Source organism: Sminthopsis crassicaudata, chromosome 4 (assembly GCF_048593235.1).
Source record: "Sminthopsis crassicaudata isolate SCR6 chromosome 4, ASM4859323v1, whole genome shotgun sequence".
NCBI lineage: Eukaryota > Metazoa > Chordata > Mammalia > Dasyuromorphia > Dasyuridae > Sminthopsis > Sminthopsis crassicaudata.
Window position 1 is genome coordinate 283,252,815 of NC_133620.1, and position 27,889 is coordinate 283,280,703.

The 27,889-nt window shown below is 33.8% G+C and overlaps 1 protein-coding gene across 6 annotated transcripts in view; it reads left to right on the plus strand.

Moving 5' to 3' along the window:
- Positions 1-27,889, plus strand: part of BTBD9 (BTB domain containing 9) — a 445,792-nt gene that overhangs the window by 56,342 nt on the left and 361,561 nt on the right. For 5 of the 6 annotated variants that reach the window (XM_074311026.1, XM_074311030.1, XM_074311032.1 and 2 more), the window contains exons 2-6: positions 7,155-7,366; positions 11,064-11,427; positions 13,333-13,597; positions 19,820-20,039; positions 22,481-22,600. In XM_074311026.1, the coding sequence (XP_074167127.1) occupies positions 7,182-7,366; positions 11,064-11,427; positions 13,333-13,597; positions 19,820-20,039; positions 22,481-22,600 (1,154 nt within the window). In that variant the 5' untranslated portion in view covers positions 7,155-7,181. Of the gene's footprint in view, positions 1-168; positions 275-7,154; positions 7,367-11,063; positions 11,428-13,332; positions 13,598-19,819; positions 20,040-22,480; positions 22,601-27,889 lie in introns of those variants that run through there. The other variant, XM_074311029.1, reaches the window with a different exon arrangement.

Below are 27,889 nucleotides of genomic sequence, written 5' to 3' on the forward strand. Positions count from 1 at the left end.
CCGCCCAGTACTTAGCACTGAGGTTAAAAAAAAGTGAAAAATATGCTTATTTGTGTTCATATCTCCTCCATACACAAATCTATAACTGCTTAAAGGGCAAGGATGGTTTCAATTTTTTACTTTGTCCTAGGGTTTGATGAATAGATGTTTAATAAATGCTTGTTGACAGGGCAGCTAGGTGATGCAGTGGATAGAGCACCAGCCCTCAAGTCAGGAGGATCTGAGTTCAAATGTGGCCTCAGACACTTAACACTTCCCAGCTATGTGACCTTGGGTAAGTCACCTTAACCCCAATTGCCTTAGCAAAAAAATAAAAATAGAAAGATTTTGAAAAATGTTTTTTGAATGAATTGCTTCTGAGATAATTCAATTTCATGTGAATAAATCTGGATTGGAGTTAGTAAGATCTGGAATAATATTAGTATCTACCTCACAGGGTTCATTTTGGCTCAAATAAAATAATAAGTGCAAAGAAAGTTATTTTTTACTATTTTTTGAAAGCATGAACTGCCTTCCTTCAATCTGGGCTTACGATTTTATTTATATAGCAGATTCTTACTCAGGCAAAGGGCAACTATTCTTCAGCTTTTAGTTTGAGAGTTGCCTAAGATAGTAAAAGAAAGTATGTTTGCCCATGGTGACACACCAGTTTTTTTCAGAGATCAGATTTAAAATGGGAAAAAAAGAAAAATTTATTTCTTTTGCTCTTGAGAAAATTATATTTACAGTGTCATTTTTTAATTATTCATATTGTTCTTCTGGTTCTGCTCAATTTATCCTATATCAAATTATGCAAATCTGTCTAGATTTCTCTACAACTGTTTCTTTTATTATTTAGCACAATAGTATTCCATTACATTCATTTGCCTATATTTGTACAGCCATTCCCTAACTAAAGGGTACTCCCGTAATTTATACTTCTTTGCCATTAAAAATAATAATAATAATATAGTACTATAAATGTTTTTGTATATATTTCTTTATTTCTTTGGTCTCTTGAGTCATGGTCCTAAGTAATATCAATGCTGAATATTTATAGTTTAATAACTTTTTGAGCATAGTTTCAAATTGATTTCTAGAATAGCTTATTTACCAATTTATAGCTCCACTAAATGTGCTGGTTTTCTCATACCCCTTCCAATATTTGACATTTTCTGTTTTTGTCAGCTTTGCCAGTTCTGATGAATCTGAAATGGAAATTGTGTTAATTTTCATTTCTCCAATTACTAATGATATGGATCATTTTTTTTTTCCATTTGGCTTTAGGTATCTTGGCTTTCTTCTTTATAAAATTGCCAATTCTTAATTGACCATTCATCAGTTAGGGAATGGCTTTTATTCTCACAAATTTGAATCAGTTCCTTATAGATTTTGGAAATAAGAACTTTATCAGAGAAACTTATTGCAAAGACTCTCCACATGCTCCAATTAACTGTTTCTCTTCTAATCTTAGCTATATTGGATTTGTTTGTGCTAAAACTTTAATTTTATGTAACCAGTTTAAAAAAAAATCTTCTATAATCTTCTCCATCCCTTGTTTGGCCATGAACTCTATTCTAGAAAATAATTTATTTCTTATTCCTTCTACTTTTTAATGCTGTAATTTAAAAATATATAATGTATCCATTTGGAGCTTATTTTAGTTTATAGTGTGAAGTGTTGATCTGAACCTAATTTCTGCCAGACTTTTGTAGTTTTTCCAGCAGTTTTTGTCAAATGGATGAGCTCTTACCCCAATAATTGGAGTGTTGTTTTCTTCTATACCTAATTTGTTCTATTGATTTCACTCTATTTTTTAGCCAGCACAAAATTGTTTTGATGAATTACTGCTTTGTATTATAGTTTGAGATCTAGTAGGACCCTTTCTACTTTTTTCATTATTTCCCTTGTCAAGCATGATTTCTTTCCCACCTCCATTTTGCAAATGCAGATTTATCTATTTTGTCTGAGTTGGGGTCACCTAGTAGATATAAGACAGGGATAGCAGATACCAGATGTGGATCGATAATTGACAATCTGGGTCATCAATCAGGGATGTAAAATGAAAACTTAGACACTCCATCTTTGTTTAAGTTCATATGCGATATTTAACCTATATTGGATTGTTTGCTGTTTTGGGGAGAAGATGAGGGGCAGGGAGAAGAAGAAAAATTTGGAATACAAGGTTTTGCCAAGATGGATGTTGAAAACTATCTTTGCATGTATTTGGAAAAGTAAAATACTTTTTTTAAAAAGTAAAAAAAAAAAAGTTCATTTGTTACATGAGTAAATTACTTCCCTTTGCTTCTGTAGGTGAATTGTTATTTTTTCTAAATCTCTAAAGTCATTCTTTGGAAGTTTGATTTGCTTGACACTGAATAAGTGAATAAATTCAGATATTATTGTCATATTTATTATATTACTCAGTCTATGCATGAATTTCTCTTCTTCCCATGCTTCAAACATAGGTGTTTTCCCCAAGGACCTATCCTTAGTCGTCTTTTCTTATTTCTTTATATTTTTTCCCTTGAGAATTTCATCTGTTCCCATGGTTTTAATTACTACCTCTATACACAGTTCACTCCCAATTCTATATCTCTATCCCTCAGCTTTTTCTTGAATGTTGTTACCTCCTGTTGAGGAATGTTAAGGATTCTCTCAAACTTGTCTTTCTGAATTGCCATATTTTCCAGAAACACTGGACCTAGAGTATAGAGACAATCCTAAATGTGTCAAGGATGAAGGTTCCTTCTTCCCCCAGATGACTTTAATTTATTCTTTTCATCCCAAGCTAGACTTCCTTTATCCACTTGGGAATCAAGACAGGCTCAGTCAGGGTGCAATGAATTGGGAAACTGCTTGTGTAACTCCGACCCATGAGATAAGCAGATTTAAAAAAAAACACTTGTCAGGCCCCTTCAGAATTTTTCTCTTTCTTTTATATTACTAATCTCCATCTTCTTCTCATGCATCTGCCAAACTAGTGGAAAGACAGTCTGGAATATTATTTTGAGTTCTTCAGCCTCCTTATATTTGTGCATACCTAAGAAGTTTTGAAGGGAGTCACTGGGTTTGCTACAGATTTGTTTATTAATTTTAAGTGTATCTTCAATGTAGCAAGACACTCATTTTACTCTTTCTCAATTGATTATCATACTTTCCAAACCAGTTCCGTGTTTCTGCTATTCAAGAGGCATTTATCCACACCTCTTTGTGTACCCTTTCAGCAAGCCTTTTTTTTTTTTTTTTTTTTGGTCTTTGAGTTGTTTAGTTGTGTTCAACTCTTTATGACCCTATGGATTGATTATATTGCCATGGGGTTTTTGTGACAAAAATATTGGAGTGGTTTTCCCTTTCCCTGAAGGTGGATTAAAGTAAATAGAGGTTAAGGGACTTGCCCAATGTTACATATCTTAGGAAGTTTGTGAGTTCAAATTTGAAATTTTCCTAACTCCAGGGCTCTATCCATCTAGCTGCCCCTCTCATTGTAGAACATAAAGTTCCTTTCCTCCCATCCCCAGTTTATAGTCCATAATTTCTTAAATCATCTATCTCTTCTTGTACTCTTTTATAAGATATGACCCTTTTCCTCATCAAAGCCAGCCTCTTTGTATTCTTAATTCCTTCTCCTCCAATCTCTTTGTACTCTTTAATTCTATCCCTTCCTCTATTTGTGCAGCAAATTGCCTCCACAGTCATCCATGTTTTCTCTCTAATTTTAATCTCCTCCCACTGCCTATGCTCATTTCCTCTTGTCCAAACCATGTCCATGTTTAAAAAAAAACAAACAAACAAACAAACAAAAAAAAAACGTTGCTGGCCCCCGTTTTTCAGCTTTCAGGCTACATTTCTTCTCTGTTACAGCCACATACTTAAAAACAAGAACAATAACAAAACCTTAGCTTTTTTCTTCTCATTCCTCAACCTTATTACTTAACTTGAATTTTTGCTCAAATTAATCAAGATGTTTAATTACCAAATTTGGTGGGTCTTTTAAGTTCTTACACCTCTTTATTTGTCTTCAACATTTGCTGTTACTGACCACCCTTTCCTTCTGTGTACTTTCTCCTATCTGGTTGTGATACTGTTCTCTCTTAGTTGTTTTCAACCTCTCTAATGGCTCACTTTTGCTTAGTCTGCTTTACTAGATCACTGGTTTTGTCTCCTAAATGTTGTATCTCAAGTTTTTCTCCTTTTCTTCTGTCTATGTATTTTTTCTTGACCTTATCAGCTCCTGGGTTTTGTAGGTCATGCCTGACAAGTCTGGTGGTTTAGGTTTGGAATTGGAATGAAACGAGAGACTTAGAGACCATCAAACAGTTGCCAAAGGTTTTATGTAATCATAGTATGGAAAGGATACACTTACTTATTCAAGTTGATTGACTCTCTTCATTTTCAAAAGGAAACTGATCAACAAGATGGGATGACTCTTAACAACAGTGAGATATCGCCAAGACTATTTAATATGAGTTAGCCTCTTAATCTGGAGGTGATGAGGAAGCTTGGTTTTAGGTTTAATTGAGCCTTTGCCACTAGGACCAGGTAAATCTTGGGGACAATTTCCTTAACATTTAGAGAAAAAAATTCATCTAGTCTACTACATGGAAGGGACTTCTGGTAGAATTCTCCTACCACATTTTTGATCATTTTTGTGCAGTTGACTCCCAGATATATAAATCCTCCCCTAGTCTCTTTCCTGTACTTCTGTTCTGTACATCATTTGCATCTTGGCTATTTCAAACAGATTATCCCATTATAATCTCAAATTCAACATATCTAAAACAAAACTACTTAACACTGTCTCCTTCCTCCCTCCCCCTAATCTGTTGAGCACCATTATACTTGTCATGCATGTTTTCAAAGTTGAAATTATCTTCAGCTTCTTATATTAAGGCACCATTTCATTAATGCTTCTTATAATAGCAAGTAGACTGAGATCTCTGTGAATTGTCATAATTTAAAAATAAGAACAAGTCTTGATCTTTCCTTTCCATTTCATTTCCTTCATTTGGCACTAAATATCTCATCAATTAGCTAGAAAAGAAGACAAATTCAAAAGAGATTTATTAAAGGATATTCTTTATATCTGATTAGAGACAAGAAGTGGGAGGGAATATTTCAGATCTCCAAATCCATTTTTAAGTTTAAGTTTTGAAGATACTTTCCAAGATCTCTTTCTCTTGGTCTCCCTTTCTTTCCTTCTCCTTTTCTTTTCTCTCCCTGTTTCTTTCTTCCTCCCTTCTCTAATTTGCTGTGTGTAGTTGGTCTAGTAAGTAGAATATTTCCAGGATGGTAATTGGTGAAAACATGATGTTATTTAATATCTCTTCTTCATGTTTATGCTTTCAGATCTTGAAGCATGGATACTGTTTTTAGTAAGGTAAAAATATGGGATTTGAATGTTTCCAAATTTCCTCAAGATTGGATAACAAGGGGAATGTTGAGGTGTTTGATTATGATCCCAGGCACTATGGAATTATTATTTAGGCCCAGTGAAACACTCTTCTATGACGATTGGGAAAACGAAGCAAATGTTGTTGGTTGGGTCAGGAATGAAAACAAAAGGAAACGAAGTAATTAAAACTATATTGACATATAAAGTAGTAGCCAGTCAACATTGCCATTATACTTTCCAGAGTTTTGATTTAAACTGCCTAGCCAATGCCAGGAAAGTGGCTGTAGCTTTGTTTCAGCAGAGAGAGAATAATCAAAAGCCTTTTGGAAATGTTTTTTTGCTAATATTTTCAGTGCACCAAGACCTTAATATTTTAGCCATGCATAGCACATTTCTATTCTGTAGCAAGCAATGCCACTTTATATTTCCCAGTGAGGAAGGATAACACTTGTGATTTCAAACATATAAGAAATAAACATACTTTACACACCTCATAAGGTTGTAGAAACCACAAACAGCCACTATGAAATAAATCAGAGTATTTATGGTTTAAGGGGCCCTAGAACAGTTGGTTGCTAAATCTTGGTTTTTTGTTTTTTTTTTTTTCCTCACACCATTCTCTTCCTTTCTACTCATATAATCACCAATATAGTTTTTAAACATTCACTAATTCTTACTCAGACTATAATAATAGCTCCTAAGTGGTCTTCCTGCCTCAAGTTTGTTCCTCTTTCAATCCATCCTATAAAGAGCAGCTAAAGTAATATTCAGATCTGTGCTTTAGAATCAGAATCTTAACTACTGTTAACTTTTAAAATAAATTATAAATCCTTATGTTTATCATTTAAAACCTTTTGGAACTTTATTAGTCTTACCTTTTCAGCTTTATAATTCAATTTTCTTTTTCATGTATTCTTTAATTAATTGTCATTAAAATTTTATTAAGTGCCTATAGGCACTCTGTGCAAGGCAGTGGTGTTACGGATTATGTGAAAAAGACAGTTCCAACCTAATCTGTGTGATATCCAAGTGATGAGTTTTCTGGATAGTTGATGCAAAAGCCAAAGATGTCCAACTGGGTGGGAAATGAGATAGGTGAGGAGTCCTGCCAAGACAACTTTTTTTTCTTTTCTTTATTATATCTCCCAACTTTATGTCTTTGCACTGGCCATCTTCAGTGTCTGGCATACATTTCTCTTACTTGTGCCACTTAATTCATATCTTATCTTACCTGAATACTTTTTACTGTCAATTAACGTCTATTTATTTTTTCATACACCCATTGTCTCTTTTTAATGAATATAAGCTTCTTGAGGACTGGTCTTTTATATACTTATATTTCCAGTGCCTAGAATAATTCCTGGCATATAGTTGGCTTATTAAATCCTAAATAAGTGCTTGTTGATTAATTTCCTATGTGCTTATGTTTCAACTTGTGTAATTAACTCTTTTTTTTTTTTTTTAATGGTAGACATGTTTATAACGGGGAGTCATTTCTCATTTTTTTAATGTACTCCATCATACTATTCACCCACAAAACAGATGTTTAATAGTGTTTTTTGAATTATTGAAATTGCTCCAAATCGACTAATGGAACTGCCTATCAAAAATAAAGCTTAATTGGTTCATAGAATAAATGAGTTATTGACATTTTGATTGATTGTGAAATCATTTATTCATATAATCTTATGGAAAAAAATTCTGCCTTTGTAATGTAAATTTTTTTTTTTTTTAAAGAATGGAATTTTGTGTTAATTCTTATCCATTCTTTGTAAAATAGATCAGCGAATATTTTCTATTCTACAAAATGAGCAACAACCATCCACTCCGCCCCTACACTTCTGTGGGAGAAATTGATCATGTGCATATCTTGTCTGAAAATATTGGTGCCTTGTTAAATGGAGAAGAATATGGCGATGTGACATTTATAGTGGAAAAGACACGTTTTCCAGCCCACAGAGTCATTCTGGCTGCTAGGTGCCGCTATTTTCGGTAAGTGTTAATATTTTCTATAGAATTAAAATAAAATTTAGAAAATATTAGTCCTTGCTGTTTCATTGAGTATGCTAATAAATATACCCCCCCAAATCCATGAAAATTGACAGCCATTTTTTCTTACTAGAGCCATCTTAGAATTATATTTCTGGCAAGTCCTTTCAGGTATGATTTTGTGTATAAATCAGACTACCCCTAAATGGACTTAAATTTTTTTAATGGGGGTAGGGAGTGGAAGTGGAGGTAGGAATGTGAAGGACTGGGAATAGAAAGCCAAATTCTACTTTTGTTCTTATTATATTCATTGACTACCTTTCTTCCATAATAGATTGGTTAATTAACTCTATTTCAAGGGATATTTACTGACTTCCTGATTTGCTAGAGTCTAAAAGTTGGGTCATGAATACTTTTTTTTTTTTTAACTCTAAAGAGAATTCTATTTATCATACCCCTTTACATTAGTGCAGTCAATTGAAGGGCAGTTTTATAACTCTTAATTAAAAAAACTCATTGTTGACTGATATCTGAACAAAAGAAAAAATCAGATTCACTACATTACATATTTATTCTGCTTTCAAGAACTCTAAGGAGTTTATACAGTTTCTTTAAATAATAAATCTTATTTGCTTTTATGCACTATGTAATTTCCAAGTCCTAATTTTCAGTTGTATAAATAATAAAATTTCTCTGTACTTAAGATTGACTAGTAAGAGAGCATCACTTAAAAATTGGCATCATGATAACTTGGCCTTGATTATTCACTTTATTTTTAATGTAAAGGATAAAGAGGGTCTAGAGAGATAATTACATTGCTTGGGAAAGATCATTATCTAAATTTGAATATATTGATAGCTTAAATAAAATTTAAGGCACCCTCTTATAGAAACTGCAACTTAATGTTTTTGAATCATCATTAACTATAAATCAGCAATATAGTAGCAGTCTCTTTCTAATCAATTACCTAACTATGCTTGTAATTGTTTAGATACTTCCATTAAAGATTTCTCTCTCTAGGTAATCATTTTTCTTGTTGCTTCTCCTTTTTAAGGTGTAATTCCAATAATTCCTTATCCTATTTTTGGAAAGTTTCATCTTCTCCATATAAAGGCTAGCAAGAGATGAGACAGCTGATTTATTTCAAGACAACATGCAAAAGTTGAATGCAAACTATTGTAAATTTGTTGATTTTTAACTTTTTGGATATGGACATTTTAATAGATTTTACTTGAAGATAAAAGCATTTTTAAAAAATCAATTTGTGAAGAAAACTATTTGGCATTAAAAAAAAAGCTTTTGAGGAAGCAAGTTAGTATTTTTAAACATGAAAATTTAATTTTGTACAAATCAACCTAGATTAAAGATCATTCTTCTAATTTTATTTGGAAATTGCACCTTTGATCATCCTCTTTTTTATTCTAATTTCTATATCCACTGGTTGCTTCCTCTCTTGCTACAAATGTGTTCATATCTCTTTCATCCTTCAGTTAACAGTAACAACAATGGCAATAAATTGTGTCACTTGATCTGATCATCCTTTAAATTTGAATTCTGTATTTATGGTCCATTTCTCAATTATACTTCTAGAAAAAGTTTTCTATACTGATTGCCTTCATCTTCTCACCCCTTCCATTTACTTGTCCACCCTTTGCAACATTACTACCATCCCCATTACTCAGCTGAAACTATTTTTTTTATATTTCTAACAGTTTCTGAATTGAATTATCTTTAATTTTTTAAAAATTCTGAACTTAACCCTTATCACCCCACACACTTTATTGAAAGAATAAGGAATGATATCTAGGCAATTTTGAAATACAGAGGAAGGAGAAGAAAAAGCTAACTCAGTAAAAAGTTAAGTGAATTCTTCAGCTAAGAGAGTAAAGGGACTTGAGAAAAGAAAAAGTATAGAATAGTTTGGTGGATTAGACAAGAGTCAATTTATTAGTTATTCAATACATGTTAACCACTTAGTCTTGTATGAAGCACTGTACTTGGGTTTTAGGGATAAAGAAAGAAGCAAAAAACATTCCCTGTCCTTCAGAGAGCTAACACTTTGATGGTAAACGAGGAAAAAAAAAGCTTGTAGAAAGTAGAATTTTGCTGAAATTTAAAAGGAAACTGGGGAAGTCTTGAGATAGAGCAAAGGAGGATAATTTTCCAAGTATGGGGGACAACCAGAGGAAAACACCTAGAGTCACAAAATGGTGTAGCTTGTTTCTGAAAAGTCAGGAAGCCAGGGTCCCTGTATTGAAAATTGTGTCTCAGGAAGTAAAGACAAGAAGACTGAAAAAGGCAGGAGGGGATTAAGTTATAAAGAGCTTTGAAAGCCCAATAAAGCATTTTGTATTTGGTTCTGGAGATAATAGGAAGCCATTAGGGTTTTTTGAGTAGGGGAGTGACAATGATTAGACTTATGGTATATGAAAGTCACTATACTAAATGGAGGATGTATTATTGGAATGGGGAGAGCTGACCCACTAGTAGATTATTGAAGTGGACCAGATATGAGTTGAGTGGGGCTTGCAAAGAAACTTGTCAGTCTCAGATGAGAAAAGGGGGCATATTTGAGTGAGAGATGTTGCAAAAGTGAAATCAGCAGGCCTTGGGAATAGCTTAGATGTAAGAGGAGGGATGTGAGATAATGAAGAGATGAAGATGAGATTTTAGGAAGAGTAAAAATATTGCTTTGCTAAGGTAAGATTAATTAACATACATTAGTAGTAGATACAGTTAATTCAATTGTGTTTTTCTTGTATTCAGTAGCACTTGAGTTGCTTAAGAGATGGGTTGCAGGAGCAATCCAGGATTGGAATTTGGCAAGGCACCAGCAAAAATAAGATTCAAGGTTAAGGAAGGTGCTGTCCTCCCCCAAGAGATAAGCGAGTAGAGAGAACATTGTAGAATTTAACAGATGATATGACATGAGTGTAAGTACTTCATAGATGAAGGGATTGGACAAAGACAAAAGAATGAAAATTGACTTTGAAATCTTGTGCCACATCAAATATTGTTGCCTGACTCAGAAGATGAAACAAACAGGTTATGGGTAGATGAGGAGAAACAACTGAGCAAATTACTTTTATTTCTTTAATCCCTTATTCTGTATAGGATTTATAGTTGACCTTGGTCACGATGTCCAGTTCCAAGTCCTGGAATTATAACAATGCTTAGATCAACATTTTATCTGATAACAGTTAAGAGAACTTGAAATACTTAGTTGCAACATTTTTCTTTGTATACAATAGCCATTGCTGATCTTTTTTTGATCATATCTAAAATAATGTTATTTTTATCTTAATGCAATGGAAATACAAATTTTTTGGCTACCTCAGATGTTATACTTATAAAATTTTAAAGTACAGACTAGTTTAGAGTTTAGGTGCCTTATCAGCCTTTAGCTTGCTTATAAATTCCTCTCATGGGAAACTGCTTCATATGTACTTATTTTCCAATATTTGTGTTAAGCTGTTAAAGTAATTCAGAAATTCTAATTGTCTTTAGTATCAATTCAGGGTAGTTGCCAATCTTGCCTCACTCTTTTGTAGAATTATTTTAATATATTATATTGTTTTAATTTTTCTTCTGAATGGTTCTCACTTTTGTTTTTATGGAATACCAATAAGTATTTTGACTATTCTGTAGCATATTCCATTGAGGTGTAATTTTCTTATGCATTTGTTCCCTGCATGTTCAGAGCATTATTATATGGTGGAATGCGAGAGTCTCATCCTGAAGCAGAAATCCCTCTCCAAGATACCACTGCAGAGGCATTTACCATGTTACTTAAATACATCTACACAGGACGAGCAACGTTAACAGATGAGAAGGAGGAGGTGCTGCTGGACTTCCTAAGCTTGGCTCATAAATATGGATTCCCTGAGCTGGAGGATTCAACTTCTGAGTATCTCTGTACCATACTTAACATTCAGAATGTCTGTATGACTTTTGATGTTGCTAGTCTCTATTTGCTTCCAAAACTCACATGTATGTGCTGTATGTTTATGGACAGAAATGCTCAGGAGGTACTTTCCAGTGAAGGTTTCCTTTCTCTTTCTAAGGTGTGTCATTGTATATAGATACTTTATTTGTTGTGCATTGTTTTGCATGAAATTACTAATTATTATTAGTTCTCTGCCTTTTCATGCCCTTCTTGTTTGTTTTCTGTCAGTCTCTGCAGGAGACTGAACTCAGTATTTAGTTACAGAAACAGATATTAATAATTCCCCAAAAGAAGAAATATTTTTGTTGAATTTAAATGGGAATATAATCAAAGAACATTACCATGGCACAATGCAAAGAAAACTAGTTTTATCTTCAGAATATTGGGTTTCAGTCTTTCCTTACTTAATTGTTGAATGACCTTGGATAAATAACTTATCTTTTCTGTGCCTCTATTTCCTCATGTTTAAAGTTAAAGATTTTACTAACTCATTTCTGACAACTCTTCCTATGACTTTAAGTTATAATTCTATGATTTTCTAAGTTTACTGCATTTTAAAGCCTATCTTTTAGTCATTTCATGTTCCCATAAACAAGAATTGTCAGTTCTGTCTGTTCTTGTCCTTTTATATCATAGAGGAGGGGGAAAAAAACAATGATGATAGTGAAGCTTCCATTCAGGAATAGTTTTTCAAAAAGCAATCAGCACTGATTTTTTAGATAAAGAGTTAGTTTTAAAGTCAGGATGACTTGGATTAAAATCTTGTTTCTGGCACATACTTTTTGCTGTATTTTGATTTTTTATGTTTGCAAAAGGAGCAAAGTATAGGTACTAAATTTAAGAGAATAGTTAAGGAAAAGGGGGTACATGGTTCTATGGCATAAATAAATGTAAAATGATGTTTTGAGTCTGCTGGTACCCCAGGTTCACAAAACCAAATGTAGTAATGCTTTGTGGTACTTTGTAGAAATACTTAAACATGAATATAGACTATGTAGTAAAGTACTAAATGTAAAAATATTTTAAAATTAAAATACTTAGGATGGATTGATCAGATACTCTATCTCCTTCTTGCTTACTTTATTTATTCATTTCAGTAGGTTGTGTATTAGCTAAGACAACACCCAAATTATCTGAGAAAGAAACTTAATATGGCTCTTAAAAAACAAAATATTTCAGAGAATTTCAAAACCTTTCTTGATAATTCATAAGTTTTATAGTCAGGAAAAATCTCCCCATTGACCAACTAAAATCTCTCCTGTTGGAACTGAAACCTTTTCTTTCTTGGCTTATAAGACAAAACTGTTGATATAATTATATCTATATCAGTATCTGTATATCTGTATCTAAACATATAGCTAAACCAGCCACCCCTCTCCCCACAAATTAATTTTCCTATCTGTTTGTATGTTGAAGTTACTTATGACTTTCCTACTTCTCAGGCTGAATAAATTTAGTTTACCCAATGTTTTTAGGACTAAAATATAAAGTATTACATAAATGCTAGTTATTATCATTATTTTTTTATTATTTTCTCTTGACTTTTTTAGTACTTGATATAGTAAAAGGTTTTATAAAAAGATTAATCCAGATGTGAATAATGTTCTAATTATAAGTATTTGAAAGCATACTCCAAATGGAGTTTGCTACCTAAAACATAACACTAATATGGATATAATGTTTTATTATATGCAAAGCACTAACTTTACATGTTTAAAACAAATTTTGAATGCTTTTACTGATTTTCATTAAGTTTTTAATTATGCAGGTAAAAGAAGAAATGTAAATAAATGTAGAAAGGTTAAATAAATGTAAAGGATAGGTAGTAGAAGACAGAAGTAGAAGTAACTTAGAGATTGACAGAGAAATTTCAGAAGATGGGGTATTGGAGAGCTAAGCTAGAAAGAAGAGAAGAGTTCAAAGGACCAGTGAAGGAACACCTAAAATCATATAATTGTTTACTGGTCGGCTTTGTGGGGCTTATTTTTAACTAAACTTTCCCTCTTTATCCTTTTCTTCATAGGCAGCACTTCTCAATATTGTATTAAGAGATTCATTTGCAGCTCCTGAAAAGGATATTTTTCAAGCCTTGTTAAATTGGTGTAAGCACAATCCAAGAGAGGATCATGCTGAAATCATGCAGGCAGTTCGCTTGCCCCTGATGAGTCTCACTGAGCTCTTGAATGTTGTCAGACCTTCTACATTACTGTCTCCTGATGCCATCTTGGATGCAATTAAAGTGCGCTCAGAAAGTCGAGACATGGATCTCAATTATCGAGGAATGCTTAGTGAGTACTTATTTCTTCTGAATATATATATATAGTAAACAACTTTTCCATAAGCTTTGCTTACAAAGCTTTTGTCACTTTTCACAAATTCTGAAGCTGCTCCAGCTACAAAGTTTTGTAGTCCTTGTGTGCATATATATTTACTTCTAACGTGGAACATTACTTCTTATACCTCATGATACTTTCTTGAGTCAGTAGCAAACATTTAAGCTTGGTCCTGGGATATACCAAGCACCATGTTCAGCAGCAGTGGGTTTACCAAGACAAAAAAATCTATCCTTGTTCTCAAGAGAGTTAGATTGTTTTATGGAAAACCATACACACACACACACACACACACACACACACACACACGTGTGTGTGTGTGTGTATGTCTATGTGTGTGTGCACAATAATTATTGGAAGGAAAGTATCAGTAGTAAGGGAGAACAGGAAAATCTAGCTCTTGAATTGAACTTTGAAGAAAACGAGAGTCTAAGAAACAGAAAGAGCTGAGAAAAAAGTACCTTTCAGGCATCAATGATAGCTTTTGCAAAGTCCCTGGGATGGAAGCTTAAATGTCCTGTATGAGAACAGCCAGAAGGCCAATTTATCTGGGTTGACAAATGACTAAAAGGGAGTGGTGCTTAATAAGGCTAGAAATAAATATTGAAGTCTATTTGTGAAGGGCTTTAAATACCAAGCAAAAGGGTTTATATTTTATTCTAGAGATAATAGGGAGCCATTGAGACTTCTTGAGTGGAGGGGCTGCACTGTTAGGATTACTAGGTGAGAACTCAGGTTGTCTGGACAATTACAAGGTGAGAACTCAGGTTGACTTGACAGTTCTCTGGCTCAGACCTGTAAAGGGAGTTTACACCTTAGGAATCCTAGAAGTTTATTGGTTGAAGTGGTTCTTCCCAGAAGCCCTTGCATTATCCCACGCCCATTCTCTGGGAGGATAAGAGAGGACACTAGAACATGCCATCATGTTTATGTCACTGCAGCATTAATGGAATACTACTGTAGTAAGGATAAATCGGTGGCCAATAAAATTTGCCATTCTGGGATGGTCTCACAACATACATTAATTTGTGCGTTAGTATAGAATGTGTTTATTTTTTCAGGACTTACTCCAGATAATTGTGTTACTCTCTTAATAGCCTTTAATAAAATCCTAGCCACAAGCACTGGGTAAGGAGTAAGGCTTTGTTCTGGTTGTGCTGGGAGGTTCACCCACTCAATCACACTGTCTCCTTGATGAAGGACTGCTGTGGGTGCCTCTTTTGTAGCAAAAACTGATATTTCCAAGGGTTTTTGAGTGACTCTTTCAACCACATTGGATAAAGCCAGTTCAACTTCTCTCAAAGCCTTTTGTGCTTCTTTTGTAAGCTGGCGTGGTGAATTTAAAGCACTGTCTCCCCTTAAAATGTCATATAGAGGTTGTAGTTGATTGGTAATTAAGCCTAACACTGGACGCATCCATTGGATATCTCCTATTAATTTTTGAAAGTCATTTAAGGTGTTCAACTTCTCTGTTCTTAAAGAAAGCTTTTGTACTGTGAGTGTCTTAGGATATACTTCATATCCCAAATATTGAAAAGGAGCATGTCTTTGAATTTTTTCTGTAGCTATATGCAGTTTGTAGTACTTTAATGTTTCCATGGTCTTTTGTAGACATGCTTCTAACATTTGTTCCTCAGGTGCACATCCCAAAATATCATCCATATAATGTAACAATATTACTTTTGGAAATGCTTTTCTTACTGGAGCAAGAGCAGCAGCAACATACATTTGGCACATAGTAGGGCTGTTTTTCATTCCCTGTGGCAAAACTGTCCATTCATATCTTTTATAAGGCTCGGCCAAATTAATACTAGGCACTGAAAAAGCAAATCTTTTCATATCCTCCTTATCTAGAGGGATAGAATAGAAACAATCCTTAATGTCTATAACCCATAGAGGCCATTCTCTTGGCAACTGAGTAGGAGATGGAAGTCCAGGCTGAAGAGTTCCCATAGTTTCCATCTGTTCATTTACTCTTCTTAGATCAGTTATATCCTCCATTTTCCAGATTTCTTTTTCACCACAAATACTGGGGAATTCCAAGGACTTAGAGAAGGCCGCAAGTGTCCTTGGTCAAGTTGTTCTTGCACTATGTCTAATAAGGCCTGAATTTTATCACTTCTTAAGGGCCACTGTTCTACCCACACTGGTGAATCAGTCTTCCACTGAATAGGAACTGGTGAAAGTTCAGGTAGGCCTTCAACAGCAGCCCTGCCTAAAAAGCCGAAGTGCTTATTTGTAATCCTATCTGCTGTAAAATGTCTCTTCCCCACAGATTGATGGGGATTTTTTCAACCACAAAAGGAGTAAAACTGCACTATCAGATTTGTGCTATAAAAATATCACTTTGGCAGTTGTGTGGAAAATATTGGAGAGAGTGATTGAGCCTGAATTAGAGTAGTTGCTGTATGCCTTGAGTCAAGAGAGCTAAAGTGATAAATATGGTAGAGGTAAAATGGACAAGACTGAACTGAATGGATGCTTGGGATGAGGGATAATAAGGAGCTGAGGATGATTCCTTTGTTGCAAATCTGGTTATCTGGATGGTCCCTTGACAAAAATAGGAAAATTATGGAGGTGAGTTTTGGGGAAAATATAATTAATGCTTATGCTTGTGGAACATCCAATTTGACATGTGTAACAGTTGATTTATGTGGGATTGTAGCTGAGAAGAGAAGAGAGATGGGATGCATAGTTTTTTCTCTGAATGTAGTTGGCACTTTCTATTACAAGTCTATTGGAATTGCCTTGAATCACCTTATTGTTGAAAAGTGCCAATTATATCACAGTTGATCATCACATAATCTTGTTACTTTGCACAATGTTCCCCAACTGATGGTCATCCACTCAATTTTCAATTCCTTTCCACTACAAATATTTTTGCACATGTGAGTCCTTTCCCTTCTTTTATGATCTCTTTGGCATACAGACCAAGTAGAAACACCACTGGATCACAAGATATGCAGTTTCATAGCCCTTTGAGCCTAGTTCCAAATTGCATAATGCTAGTTTTTTAGGGTCCTTGTTGGCATTTCAAGACAGAGTGGTAGGAACCTCAGAGTTCTTGGGCATGGACATGTTCTTGTCTGAATGTTCTAATCATTCTGGCACTTTCTTTGGAGCACAGGTGCTGCTTCTGTACACAGAGCCTTGCAGACATTATGTTCCATTGAATTTGTGATCACTTTCTTTGAGAGGTCTTCTCACCTATTGCTCTATTTATGTAGTTTTATTTTAAAAAAAAAAAAAAAGTCAGTTTCTTATTGGACTTTTTGATCATTATTCTGCCTAGTCCAAACTTCAAAGCTTTCTCTTAAAACGAGTGGGGGAACTCAGCAGTTATTTTTGCAGGAAATCCCATACTGACTCTCAAATAGAATGTAATTTTTAAAGTTTTCTTCTACCATAAAGACTCTCCTTTATTTTAGCATCACATTTAAAATATATATAATGGGGAGCATCTTGGTGGCACAGTGATACAGCACTAACCCTGAAATCAGGAGGATCTGAGTTCAAATCTGGTTTCAGACATTTAACACTTCCTGTGTGACCCTCGGCAAGTCACTTAAACCCAATTGCCTCAACAAATACAAACATACATATAATGTACATGTTTCCTGTTTCTTTACAACCTATTGATTTTATTGTGTCTAACCTTATGTCATTTTCTATAGTCATATAGTTTTGCCCATATTGTTGTGTTTTTTACAGGATTTTCTTTACTGATATCATCTGGTTTTGGTTATGAGCTCTTATGTCCTCTAAGAAGACAGAAGTTATCCATGTTTTTGTAATTTGCTACATATAGGAGTGTTTAGGATGAGGTAGACACTTAGTAAATGCCATTTGATAAGGATAATAAGGAAATATTCATTAATAGCCATGATATTAATAGATTAAAAAATACTCATACAAGGAGAAAATTGCATGCTTCTCATTTTTAAATGTATCAATTGCTATTAGCAGTATCATAGTACAATTTAGGACTCAAGACTATATGGGAACTTTTATTTTTCTTTTGCTAGATTAGGAATTAGAAGACTTACATTAGTTGAGAAATGTGAGCTCAGGCAAATCATTGTACCATTTTTTGTTTTTATCCACTTATTTCTGTTTTATATCTTCATCTCTAAATTGGTAATAATAATACTTGAATTTCTTACATGGCACTGATGTGTGTTTAGTATTCATTGATTCATCAAATATTTATGTGCTTGTTATATAGAGGGCGAGTATTGGCATGGGTGGGAAAGTGGGGAGGAATGCAAAGTTTAGATAAGACAAGACCCCGTCGTCTGGGAGTCCTGAGTTTATTAGAAAAAAAATACCGATAACTATAATCTATATCATTATGTGATAGTAAGCTTTTTTGTGCTTACTAAGTATCAGGCACTAGGCTCAAAGCAGGAGATACAAAGACAAAAGAGAAAATGTTCCAGCTCTTAAGAAGAATACATTCTAATAGGATAAATGACTTTGCATACATATAAAAATATTTAATATGTGTAGGTGTTATGTATATTTAGAAGTTCACTAACAGCTGGGAGGAAAGACTTCATGTAGAAGAGAGTGCTTGAGCTGAAACTTGGAGGTCTGGGATTTCAAGAAGCATAAGTAAGAAGATATCTAGAACTAGTGGGTAGCTAATGAAAAGTCACAAAAAATCAGACCTGGAGCATCATATGGGAGCAGGGTCACCTTGGACCAGGATGACTTCATGGCAGAACATTGGAAGTGGAATAATACATAAGAAGATTAGAAAGGGAGCAAGTGTATATATGGACTTTTCTCTAATCCGTCAAGTAATGTATAGAGAGACTGGGGAAGATTTCATGGATGATACGGCTTTTGATGCAGTTTTTAAGGATGAGTAGAAATTGAGTAGATAGTAGAGGTCTGGAGGGAAGAAGTATCAGGTTTAGGTACTTGCTTAATCAAAAGTACAGATTCAGGGGAGAACATAGGTTTGTATTTGAAGGTCAGAGACTAGTCTGATTTGGTTGGAAAAGTAGGGTGGCAATAAATTGAGGAGGCTCTTGAATGCACAGTAAATGTTTGAAGTGTAATCAGTCCACAATAGAAAGGCATTAAATATTTTTGAGTAAAGTGACAAATGTATGAGAGAATGATGTAGAGCAGGAGTTTTTAACCCAGGGTCCATGACCTTTAAAATATATATATTTTGATAACTGCATTTTACTTTATTTGGTTTCCTTGACAAACTTGTGTATTTTATTTTAGGCATTTATAGACATTATTTTAAGAAAGGATGTCTTCATGAGATAGCCAGAAGCAATCTATGATGACAGAAACAAAATGAAGAACACCTGCTATAGAGGGAGGAGAAAGGGGAAACTAGACCTCTTAGGGGATTTTTCAAGTAGTTTTAAACAAGTGCTAGTGGGGACTTTGTGAATGTTAAAAAGGACAGTGTGAAAATGTGGAGTTGGAATCTAAAATAGTTGGTAACTGGCTATGAGAAGAAAATGAAAGATAAGTCAAGTCCAGTTTTGAATATGGGAGTGAGCCCAGAAAAAATGTAAGGATTGGGGATGATAGATTTAAGAATGATTTACATGGAAGTTGAAAGTTAAAGCAACTGGATTGAATAAAATTGCTACAGAATACTGGGAACAGAAGTCATTAAGCAATAGACCCTTGGAGAATATCAACTTCAGCTAATTAGAAAGAAGAGGAACCAGAGAGGGAAGTAACTAGAAAGACAGAAGGAATATAATAATAAAGTACCATTCTAAATGTCACCTATTAGTATTATATGTGATGCTTGATATTAAATAGCAACTAGTGATATAAAATGATCTTAAGTATGCCAGGTTTATGCTTCATTAGAGAAGATCTTACTTTATGTGATATACTACACCCCTGATACTATATACTAGCTATTTTTAAGTTCTTAACATTAATAATACATTTATCCTTATAGGTCTTTTACCTGCTTCTTCACAGTAGATATTCTTAACCTTTAATTGTAAAAAACTGGAAAAAAATGTAACTATAAAGCTTGATCTATGTCTCAAAATATTGGACATTGATTGTATAGCCATCCTCAAGAAAGTCTGCCTTCACCATAGATTTCAGTTTGTATTTTTTGTTTTCTGTGGGAGAATCATTTAAGTAAATAACTGTTCATCTTACCTTTTCTATTTCTAACTATAGTACCAGAAGAGAATATTGCAACTATGAAGTATGGAGCCCAGGTAGTGAAAGGGGAGTTGAAATCTGCCTTATTGGATGGTGATACACAAAATTATGATTTGGATCATGGATTTTCTAGGCATCCAATTGATGATGACTGCCGTTCTGGCATTGAGATTAAATTAGGTCAACCGTCAATTATCAATCACATACGTATACTCCTTTGGGATCGTGATAGCCGGTAAGTGATAACAGTATGATTCAAAAAAGAATTGACATATTTTTTAAATGACTTATCTCTTCATGGTTTAAAATGCTTTGTTAGTTTAGACTTTTTTTTTTTTTTTTTACAACTTTTTAGAGTTTCAAAAATTCATATCTCAGTAACATTTTTCTTGGAAATCCAACAGTTTATTCTGATTATTTAAAGGGGTCTTATTTTATCAGTCTGTCTTACAGATTAGGAAGTTTTTCAAGATAGATGATAGAGAAACAAATGCATAGAACCATTAGGTGAGATTAATCAGGGATTCCAGGGAATTGAAAGAACAGGTCTTAGGGCAGATAGGTGGCACATTGGAGAGAGCACCAGCCCTGAAGTCAGGAGGACCTGGCCTCAGATACTTAAACACTTCCTAGCTGTGTGACCCTAGGCAAGTCAGTTAACCCTAATTGCCTCAGCAAAAAATTAAAAAAAAAAGAAAAGAAAGAAAGAAAGAAAAAACAGGTCTCAATCTTAATCCAGTGCTCAACCTCCAAAAGCTAAAATAAATCATCCAAAACCTATTAAAAATAACTTGGCTGTTATAATTTAGGGAGACTACAGTGCTGAAGGGCACATGTGGAAACTTCGGAAGCACCAAATGCCATTTCTATCATTTATGCTAGGTGTGGCCTCAGGGTTTTTGTGCCAGCTTGTTTGTGTGCCTTCTTGGCTCTTGACATATGCAACTCACATATTATGGCAGTGTTGAGGGTTTTCTTTTAACTGGGAATGTGACCTGCTCTTACATTCTAGAAGGAAGGCATGTATAAAATAAAGGCTAAACTAGCTCCTTGATGCTTATGTATAAAGTCCTTAGTTTAACCCCCCTTCTTATTTTTTTTGATCATGTAAATGTTTCTAGTCCCTTCCTTGTTGAATTAATTTAATATTAATTGATTAAATGGGGTAGGTAGTACATATTTTGAATGTACATGAACTATTAAAATTTAGGATTAAGGAGCTTATTATGTTTGTAGTTTTTAGGCATATCAGAATATTTATAAAACACTTTTATTTTGTATAAAAACCCTTTTTGTTCAGAGGGGACTCAGCTTTGCTATAGTCCTCTAGTTTCTCTGCAACAAGAACTGCGGTAGTTCTGACCAAAGGTTTATATCTTCAGGATCTAACGTCAAAAAATCTCTTAGCACATGTTGTAGAATTACAGCCTGAATTACTGATAACTCAGAGAGGTTCAAGAAAAGGTTATAACCAGTTTGTTACTGTGTGATAAAATGAATGGGAGAGAAGGGACAACAGAAAATGAGAGAATTGTGTCACAAAATAAGCTGACCTTTTATAGTCTTGACTTTTAGCTACAGGCTGACATTTATAGTCAGTTAAATCTTTCTGAGATCAGCCTCATTGATATTGCAGTAGAAATAACATCACCTTACATTTTTTTAAATAGCTTTTTATTTACAAGATATATGCATGGGTAATTTTTCAGCATTGACAATTGCAATACCTTTTGCTCCAGTTTTTCCCCTCCTCCTCCCCACCCCTCCCCCAGATGGCAGGTTGACCAATACATGTTAAATATGTTAAACACAATATATGTATACATGTCCATACAGTTATTTTGCTGTACAAAAAGAATCGGATTTTGAAATAGTGTACAATTAACCTGTGAAAGAAATAAAAAATGCAGATAGACAAAAATAGAGGGATTGAGAATTCGATATAGTATCACCTTATATTTAAATTTACTTTAGGGAAGAAGGCAATATCAATCAGTTTTGTGTGTTACAGGTGAGAAGTAGAGTCCCAGGTTGTTTACTTAGATTAGGCTGTTAAATATTACTAATGATTACTAGCCTGCTAATTTCAGGTTGTCCCCAAAATACACTTATATTCTTTTTTTTTTTTCCCCATAATGTCAGTGTTTTTCAGTAGTATTAACAATTTCTCTTAACATTTTCTCTTGGCTGGATATGGAAGGTGGCAGTAATTTGGTAGAGAAAAAAACAAACTTAAAACTGTTAGTAGGAGCCATTTTGTCTTTCTCCTGAGAGGAGATAGTTTGCAGAACTAAAGAAAAGTAGAAGAAAAAGACACCTCTGTCTTCATCTTGTGCCCTCTTTTTTTTTTTTTTTTTCCCCCCTGAGGTAATTGGGGTTAAGTGACTTGCCCAAGGTCACACAGCTAGGAAATGTTAAGTGTCTGAGTCCAGATTTGAACCCAGGTCTTCCTGATTTCAGGAATGGTTTGTGCCCTCCTTTTTGTTTGATTGTGCTAATCTGCTAATGTGGAGCTCAGAATTCCTTTGGAAATATGAAGGAATCTTAAATTGTGTTTCCAGATAAAGCACATAATTTTTGAAATGAACTTTTAATGAATCATGAAAAAAATGTAGTGAATTGTTTTCTTTGATACTGATGCAATGATTTTATATTTTTCTTCCCTGCCTTCTAAAGGTCTTATTCCTACTACATTGAAGTGTCCATGGATGAACTAGATTGGATCCGAGTAATTGACCACTCAAAATATCTCTGTCGTTCTTGGCAAAAGCTGTATTTTCCTGCCCGGGTCTGCAGGTTAGTTCACTTAGATTAATTGTATGATTGAAATTTTTACATGTATTGGGTCCAAGTAAACTTAAAACACATACATAAATATTAACTTTTAATTTATACTTAATTGTAAGAGGCTTTCTTCCTTATTAAAAAAAGACTTTTAAAACAAACTATCAAACATCATAAATAGATATTCTATACTTCTGTGGAAAAAGTGGAAAATTTTGGCTATAGAGATGGGACTGTAGGTTTGGAATGAAATACAAAATTAGTCAGAAAACCTTATACTTTGTATTATATGGTAAATAACAACAACAACAAAAAGCTTTTAAGGTATGTAAAAAGCTTTTCAAATCCCATGCTATATCATAAAATCATTGGTTTATGATCAAGTGGGATATGCATTTCTTTGAAAATTATAAGAGCTCATCCATTCAGAGAAGAACTTCACAAGAATTTCTAAGAGAAGGAAAAGGGAAATCAAATGCTGCCTTATTTACATTTTGAGTTTTTATGTTTCTTTAGGTGTTAATTATTTCTCCAAACCCCTATAATACTTCAAAACTCATATGAAGTAGTAAGGTAATGGGTAAAAGAGATAGTATATCTTGAAAATGCTATTTAGATTTTTTTCAGACGTAAAAGATTTGGGTCCTAACTTAAATTTTCTATTATTTGTTTCTGGGAGTTGAAAGTGTTTCAACTTATTTCCCATCCATACTTTTTCCTGTTATAGAAGAGATATTATGGATTATGTGTTACGATTACAAGGTGAGAACTCAGGTTGTCTGGTCAATTCTCTAGCTCAGAATTCATACCTCTAGTTCCGGCCTTTAGGAGCAGTTTACACCTTTGGACTTCTGAGGAGGAGTTTACATGTTTGAAGAAGTTTGCACCTTTAAGAGGAGCAAGTTCATTGGTTGAAGTATTTCCCCAGGTCCCGATGAGTTCTCACATGCCCATTCTCTTAGAGGATAAAAGAGGCAACATTGACCCTGGAGAACAGTCTGGCTGGGAGATTGAGTTGAGACGGCATTCTAGAAGGATAACTTAGAGACTATAGAACCTTTACAAGGTCCTCTTAAAGGTGCAAACTTCTTTAAACATGTAAACTCCTCCTCAGAAGTCCAAAAGTGTAAACTCCCCCTAAAGGCCGGAACTAGAGGTATGAATTCTGAGCTAGAGAATTGCCCAGACAACCTGAGTTCTCACCTTGTAATCCTAACAATTATGGATGAATATTTGTCTTGCTCCTTGTCCTTTTTGCTCATTCTATCTTTAATAAATCAGCTCTGAGGAGTGCATTGAGGAGAATCTTCTCCAATTTTCTTGTTTTCCTGAAGTCAGAGGAGTTAGAAGATGAGAAAGATGGGGTTTCACTAGAAACTTGAGTGGATGCCCATCATTTGGGGAGTGGCTGGAATAAGTTATGGTACATGAATATTATGGGATATTATTTTGTGAGACATGATCAGCAGACTGATTTCAGAAAGGCCTGAAGAGATTTATATGAATTCATGCTAAGTGAATTGAGTAGAACCAAGAGAACGCTATACACAGCAACAACAAGATTATGCTATGATCAACTATGATAGACTTGGCTCTTTTTAACAATGAGGTGATTCAGGCCAGTTCCAATAGACTTGTGATGGAGAGAGTCTTCTGTATTCAGAGAGAGAACTATGGGGACTAAATGTGGATCACAACATAATATTTTCACCTTTTTATTGTTGTTTGCTTACTTTTTTTTTTTCTTTCTCTTTTTTATCATTTGTGTTCTGATTTTTCTTGTGCATCATGTTAAATGTGGAAATATATATGGAAGAATTGTACCTGTTTAACCTATATTGGATTACTTGCTGTCTGGGGGAGAGGAGAAAGATGGGAAATAGGGAATGTATGGAACACAAGGTTTTGTAAGAGTGAATGTTACAAACTTATTTTTGCTTGTATTTTGAAAAATAAAAAAGCTTATTAGTTTGATACATAGTAGGCACTAAATAAATATTTGTTGAATTGAATTCCAATTTTGGGATGGTGATGCTGTTCTAGATAGAGGATCTGTTTTGTAGTGTTTGATAGGAAATGACGGTTCTTTGCTAGTGAGACAAGCATCAGTATGAAAAATAAAGTTATACTTTTCACTCATCTGTTACCAATTTTTTATCATCATCATTTTTGTCCCTTTTTTCTCATTCTTTCTCATCTTTGTGGCTTTCTATTTCTTTAATCTTCATGAATACAATACTACCTTTAGTCATTGTATAGCCTGTTTAATATAAAATATGTAATCATAATTAATTTTGGAGATAGTAATCTAAATTACAAGGAAGAGTTCTTGACAAGGTATTTTTATTTTAAGGTAATTAGTTGGTAGAGCAGTAAATAGACTGTATTGGCCTCACATACTAGCTGTGACTCTGGTAGGTCATTTAACCTTCCAACTTCAGTTTCTCATATGTAAAATAGGAATAATAATCATACTTCATAGGATTGTGGTAAGGATCAAATCAGGTGGTATGGAAAGTACTTTGTAAATTTTAAAATGCCACACAGATATTAGCCATTATTACTAAGATTAAGAATGATGGGCATAGAGAGCATAGAAAGTTATGATCAGTAACTTTCACATTGGTTGGAAAGAGGAGATAAATCAATTATGAAGAAAGACTAGATGCATTCTAGCCTGAGTGCTATACTGCTGTCTAAGAAACATTTTAAAAAGAACGCAAGAAAAACTCACCAGTACATTGGATAGATAATCTCTTGAGGATATGCAAAAAGAAATGAGCTAAAATTCCACTGGATGAAAAGCATGATGAGTTGGAATCTGCTAGTAGAGGGGAGTACCTACAACATTGAGATCATATATTAATCAAAGTGTTGAAGTACACAAAAAAGCTAAATTGCCTACAAGGCTAAATTATTGAATATTGCATTAGTTGATATGTTTGACCTTTTGTAAGAACCAGAAAATAATTTAATAGTGTCTGGAATAATCAGAAATAATAGCTAAATATCAATATATAATTCAAATAGTGTTCTTATACTTAACTTAGTGATCATCAACAAACATTTTGATGAAAATCATGCTTTGAATTTACATCTGCAATAAGCTTTCCTTGATACATCTTATTATTCCTTTACTATATATCTCTGGACTTATGGGCTTAGTTTGCACAAATTTGATTAATGCTCATTTGTATGTCACCATACTCTTTTCTTTTTCTATATCTTTAACAAAAGTGTAAACTTTTTAAAGATAGAGATTAATTTTGTTTTTCCTCCACAATACCTGACACATAGCCCCACACTCACTCCATGGCTACTTAGATACTGACAAACAAGATTAAAGATCTCCAGGAAATTACTGTACAGTAGAAAAGATTCAGCTTGGTTTAACATTAACATTCTTAAAATTCATGGTGATTTAAATAGCAAGTTTTAGCTGGTGTAAACCAGCTCTGGAGAGGTATGTGGTATTTATAAGTTCTCTTTTAGAAAAGGGATTTGTGAGTGTAAGAAAAGGAAATTTGATTTTGGGATTATTCTTAAATAAAAGGTATATGGTTAATGAAAACTGGAAAGTAGACTATTCCAGGCATTTCAAGATGAAAAGAAAACCACTTGTGGGGGAATGTTGGAAGTTACATAGGGCATCCTTTCTTAGAGAGAATCTTAGGCTACTAAGAATATCTGCCATGTTTAGATTTCCAGAGAGGAAGATTCTATTTATGCACTAAGTAACAACCCTTCACATTAAGGATTTTGTTTCTTTTATGGCTTCCCTTTTTGTTATTTTGCATTTTGCTAATCTGTTTATATTACCTCTTTCCCTGCAAAAAAAATCTCCTCTTAAGTTCATTATTTTCCACTTTCTGACAAGTCTTGTTAAAACAGTAGAATATTTCAGTCAAAAATTCGTTTTGTCCATGGGGAAGGATTGCCATCTAGTGTCAAAAAAGGGGGATATGAGGCTTTCTAAATAAGGACATAGCAGAAAAGTTACAGTTTCCAGCAATAAATGGTAAAAAAGTTTTTTTAAAAAAAAGTCTGAATTCAGCTTATATTTCTTCATTTCCTCTTATTCTTGTTTTCTATAAAGATGAGAAAAGGCTGATTACTATATGTGGTATAATTCTTCATGGGCTAGATGAAAGAGTAGTGTTATATCCTTCTCTAGGAAAAATAATTCTAGTATTAGCTTTTCTACAGAAAATTCTTAGAAATGTACTGTCCTCTGAAGCAGCTTATTTTATATTTGTTGTTGTTCAGTTGTATCAATTGTGTCTGACTCTTCTTGACCCCATTGGGATTTTTTCTTTGCAAAGATACTAGAGTGGTTTGCAATTTCCCTCTTTAGCTCATTTTACATAAGAGGAAACTGAGGCAAACAGGGTTAAATAATTTGCCCAGGGCTGTAAAAGTAGTAAATGTCTGAGGCTGTATTTAAAGTTAGGTTTTCTTGGTCTTAGGCCCACATGCTCTTTCCACTGAGTCACATAACTTTTAAGTTCTGCGTTTTATGAAATCTTACTTTTTCTGTTGTTTGTTGACTTCCAGTTTTTACATTGGGGACCAAGTGAAAATGAGGATAATCTTTTATGATATATATCTCAGTAGAGTACTTAATGTTCAAATAGTAGCTTGTATTTCTGGACTGAATGGATTGAGGGAGATACTTGAAGATTAGAAAGGGGGGGAGGCTTGAGTATCATAAGCATCTAGGTAGTACCCGAAAACACAAACATTCTTAATTTCATTTATACTTGGGGATTAAGAGAAAAGAAAAAAGGAAAATCAGGTACAAAACCACCTTGTTCAAAATAGAGAGTAGTCAAGGAGCCTGGCTAATGAAGTGTCCTGAAAAAGTCAAGGAAAGAAATCTAGAGAACAAAGATGGAAACCATTGTATTGTTTAAGATCAGAGGAAGATGTTGATTGTGGTGACATAATTGCCAATTTCAGCTATGACATTTTATTTATGGGGAACAAGAAGAATTAATTTATAGGTCAGTACTTGAAAAAATTATACAAGTTTACTGGGTTATATAATTACTTTATCTTATGTAAGTAATTTGAGTGTAAAGAAGTTGTTTTGCCAGTTCTTTCCCTTGATCATGTAACAACCACAAATAATAACTCATATCTAATGTAGTTCTTTTTCATTTATGTAGTGTTTTTCTCATAACATGATGAGGTATAAAGTAATATAATTATTTTCCCCATTTTGATGAGAAAATTTAGTCCATAAGTAATAACAAACCACTCATTCTACTATGGTTTATACTTGAAGCATTTATACTAAAC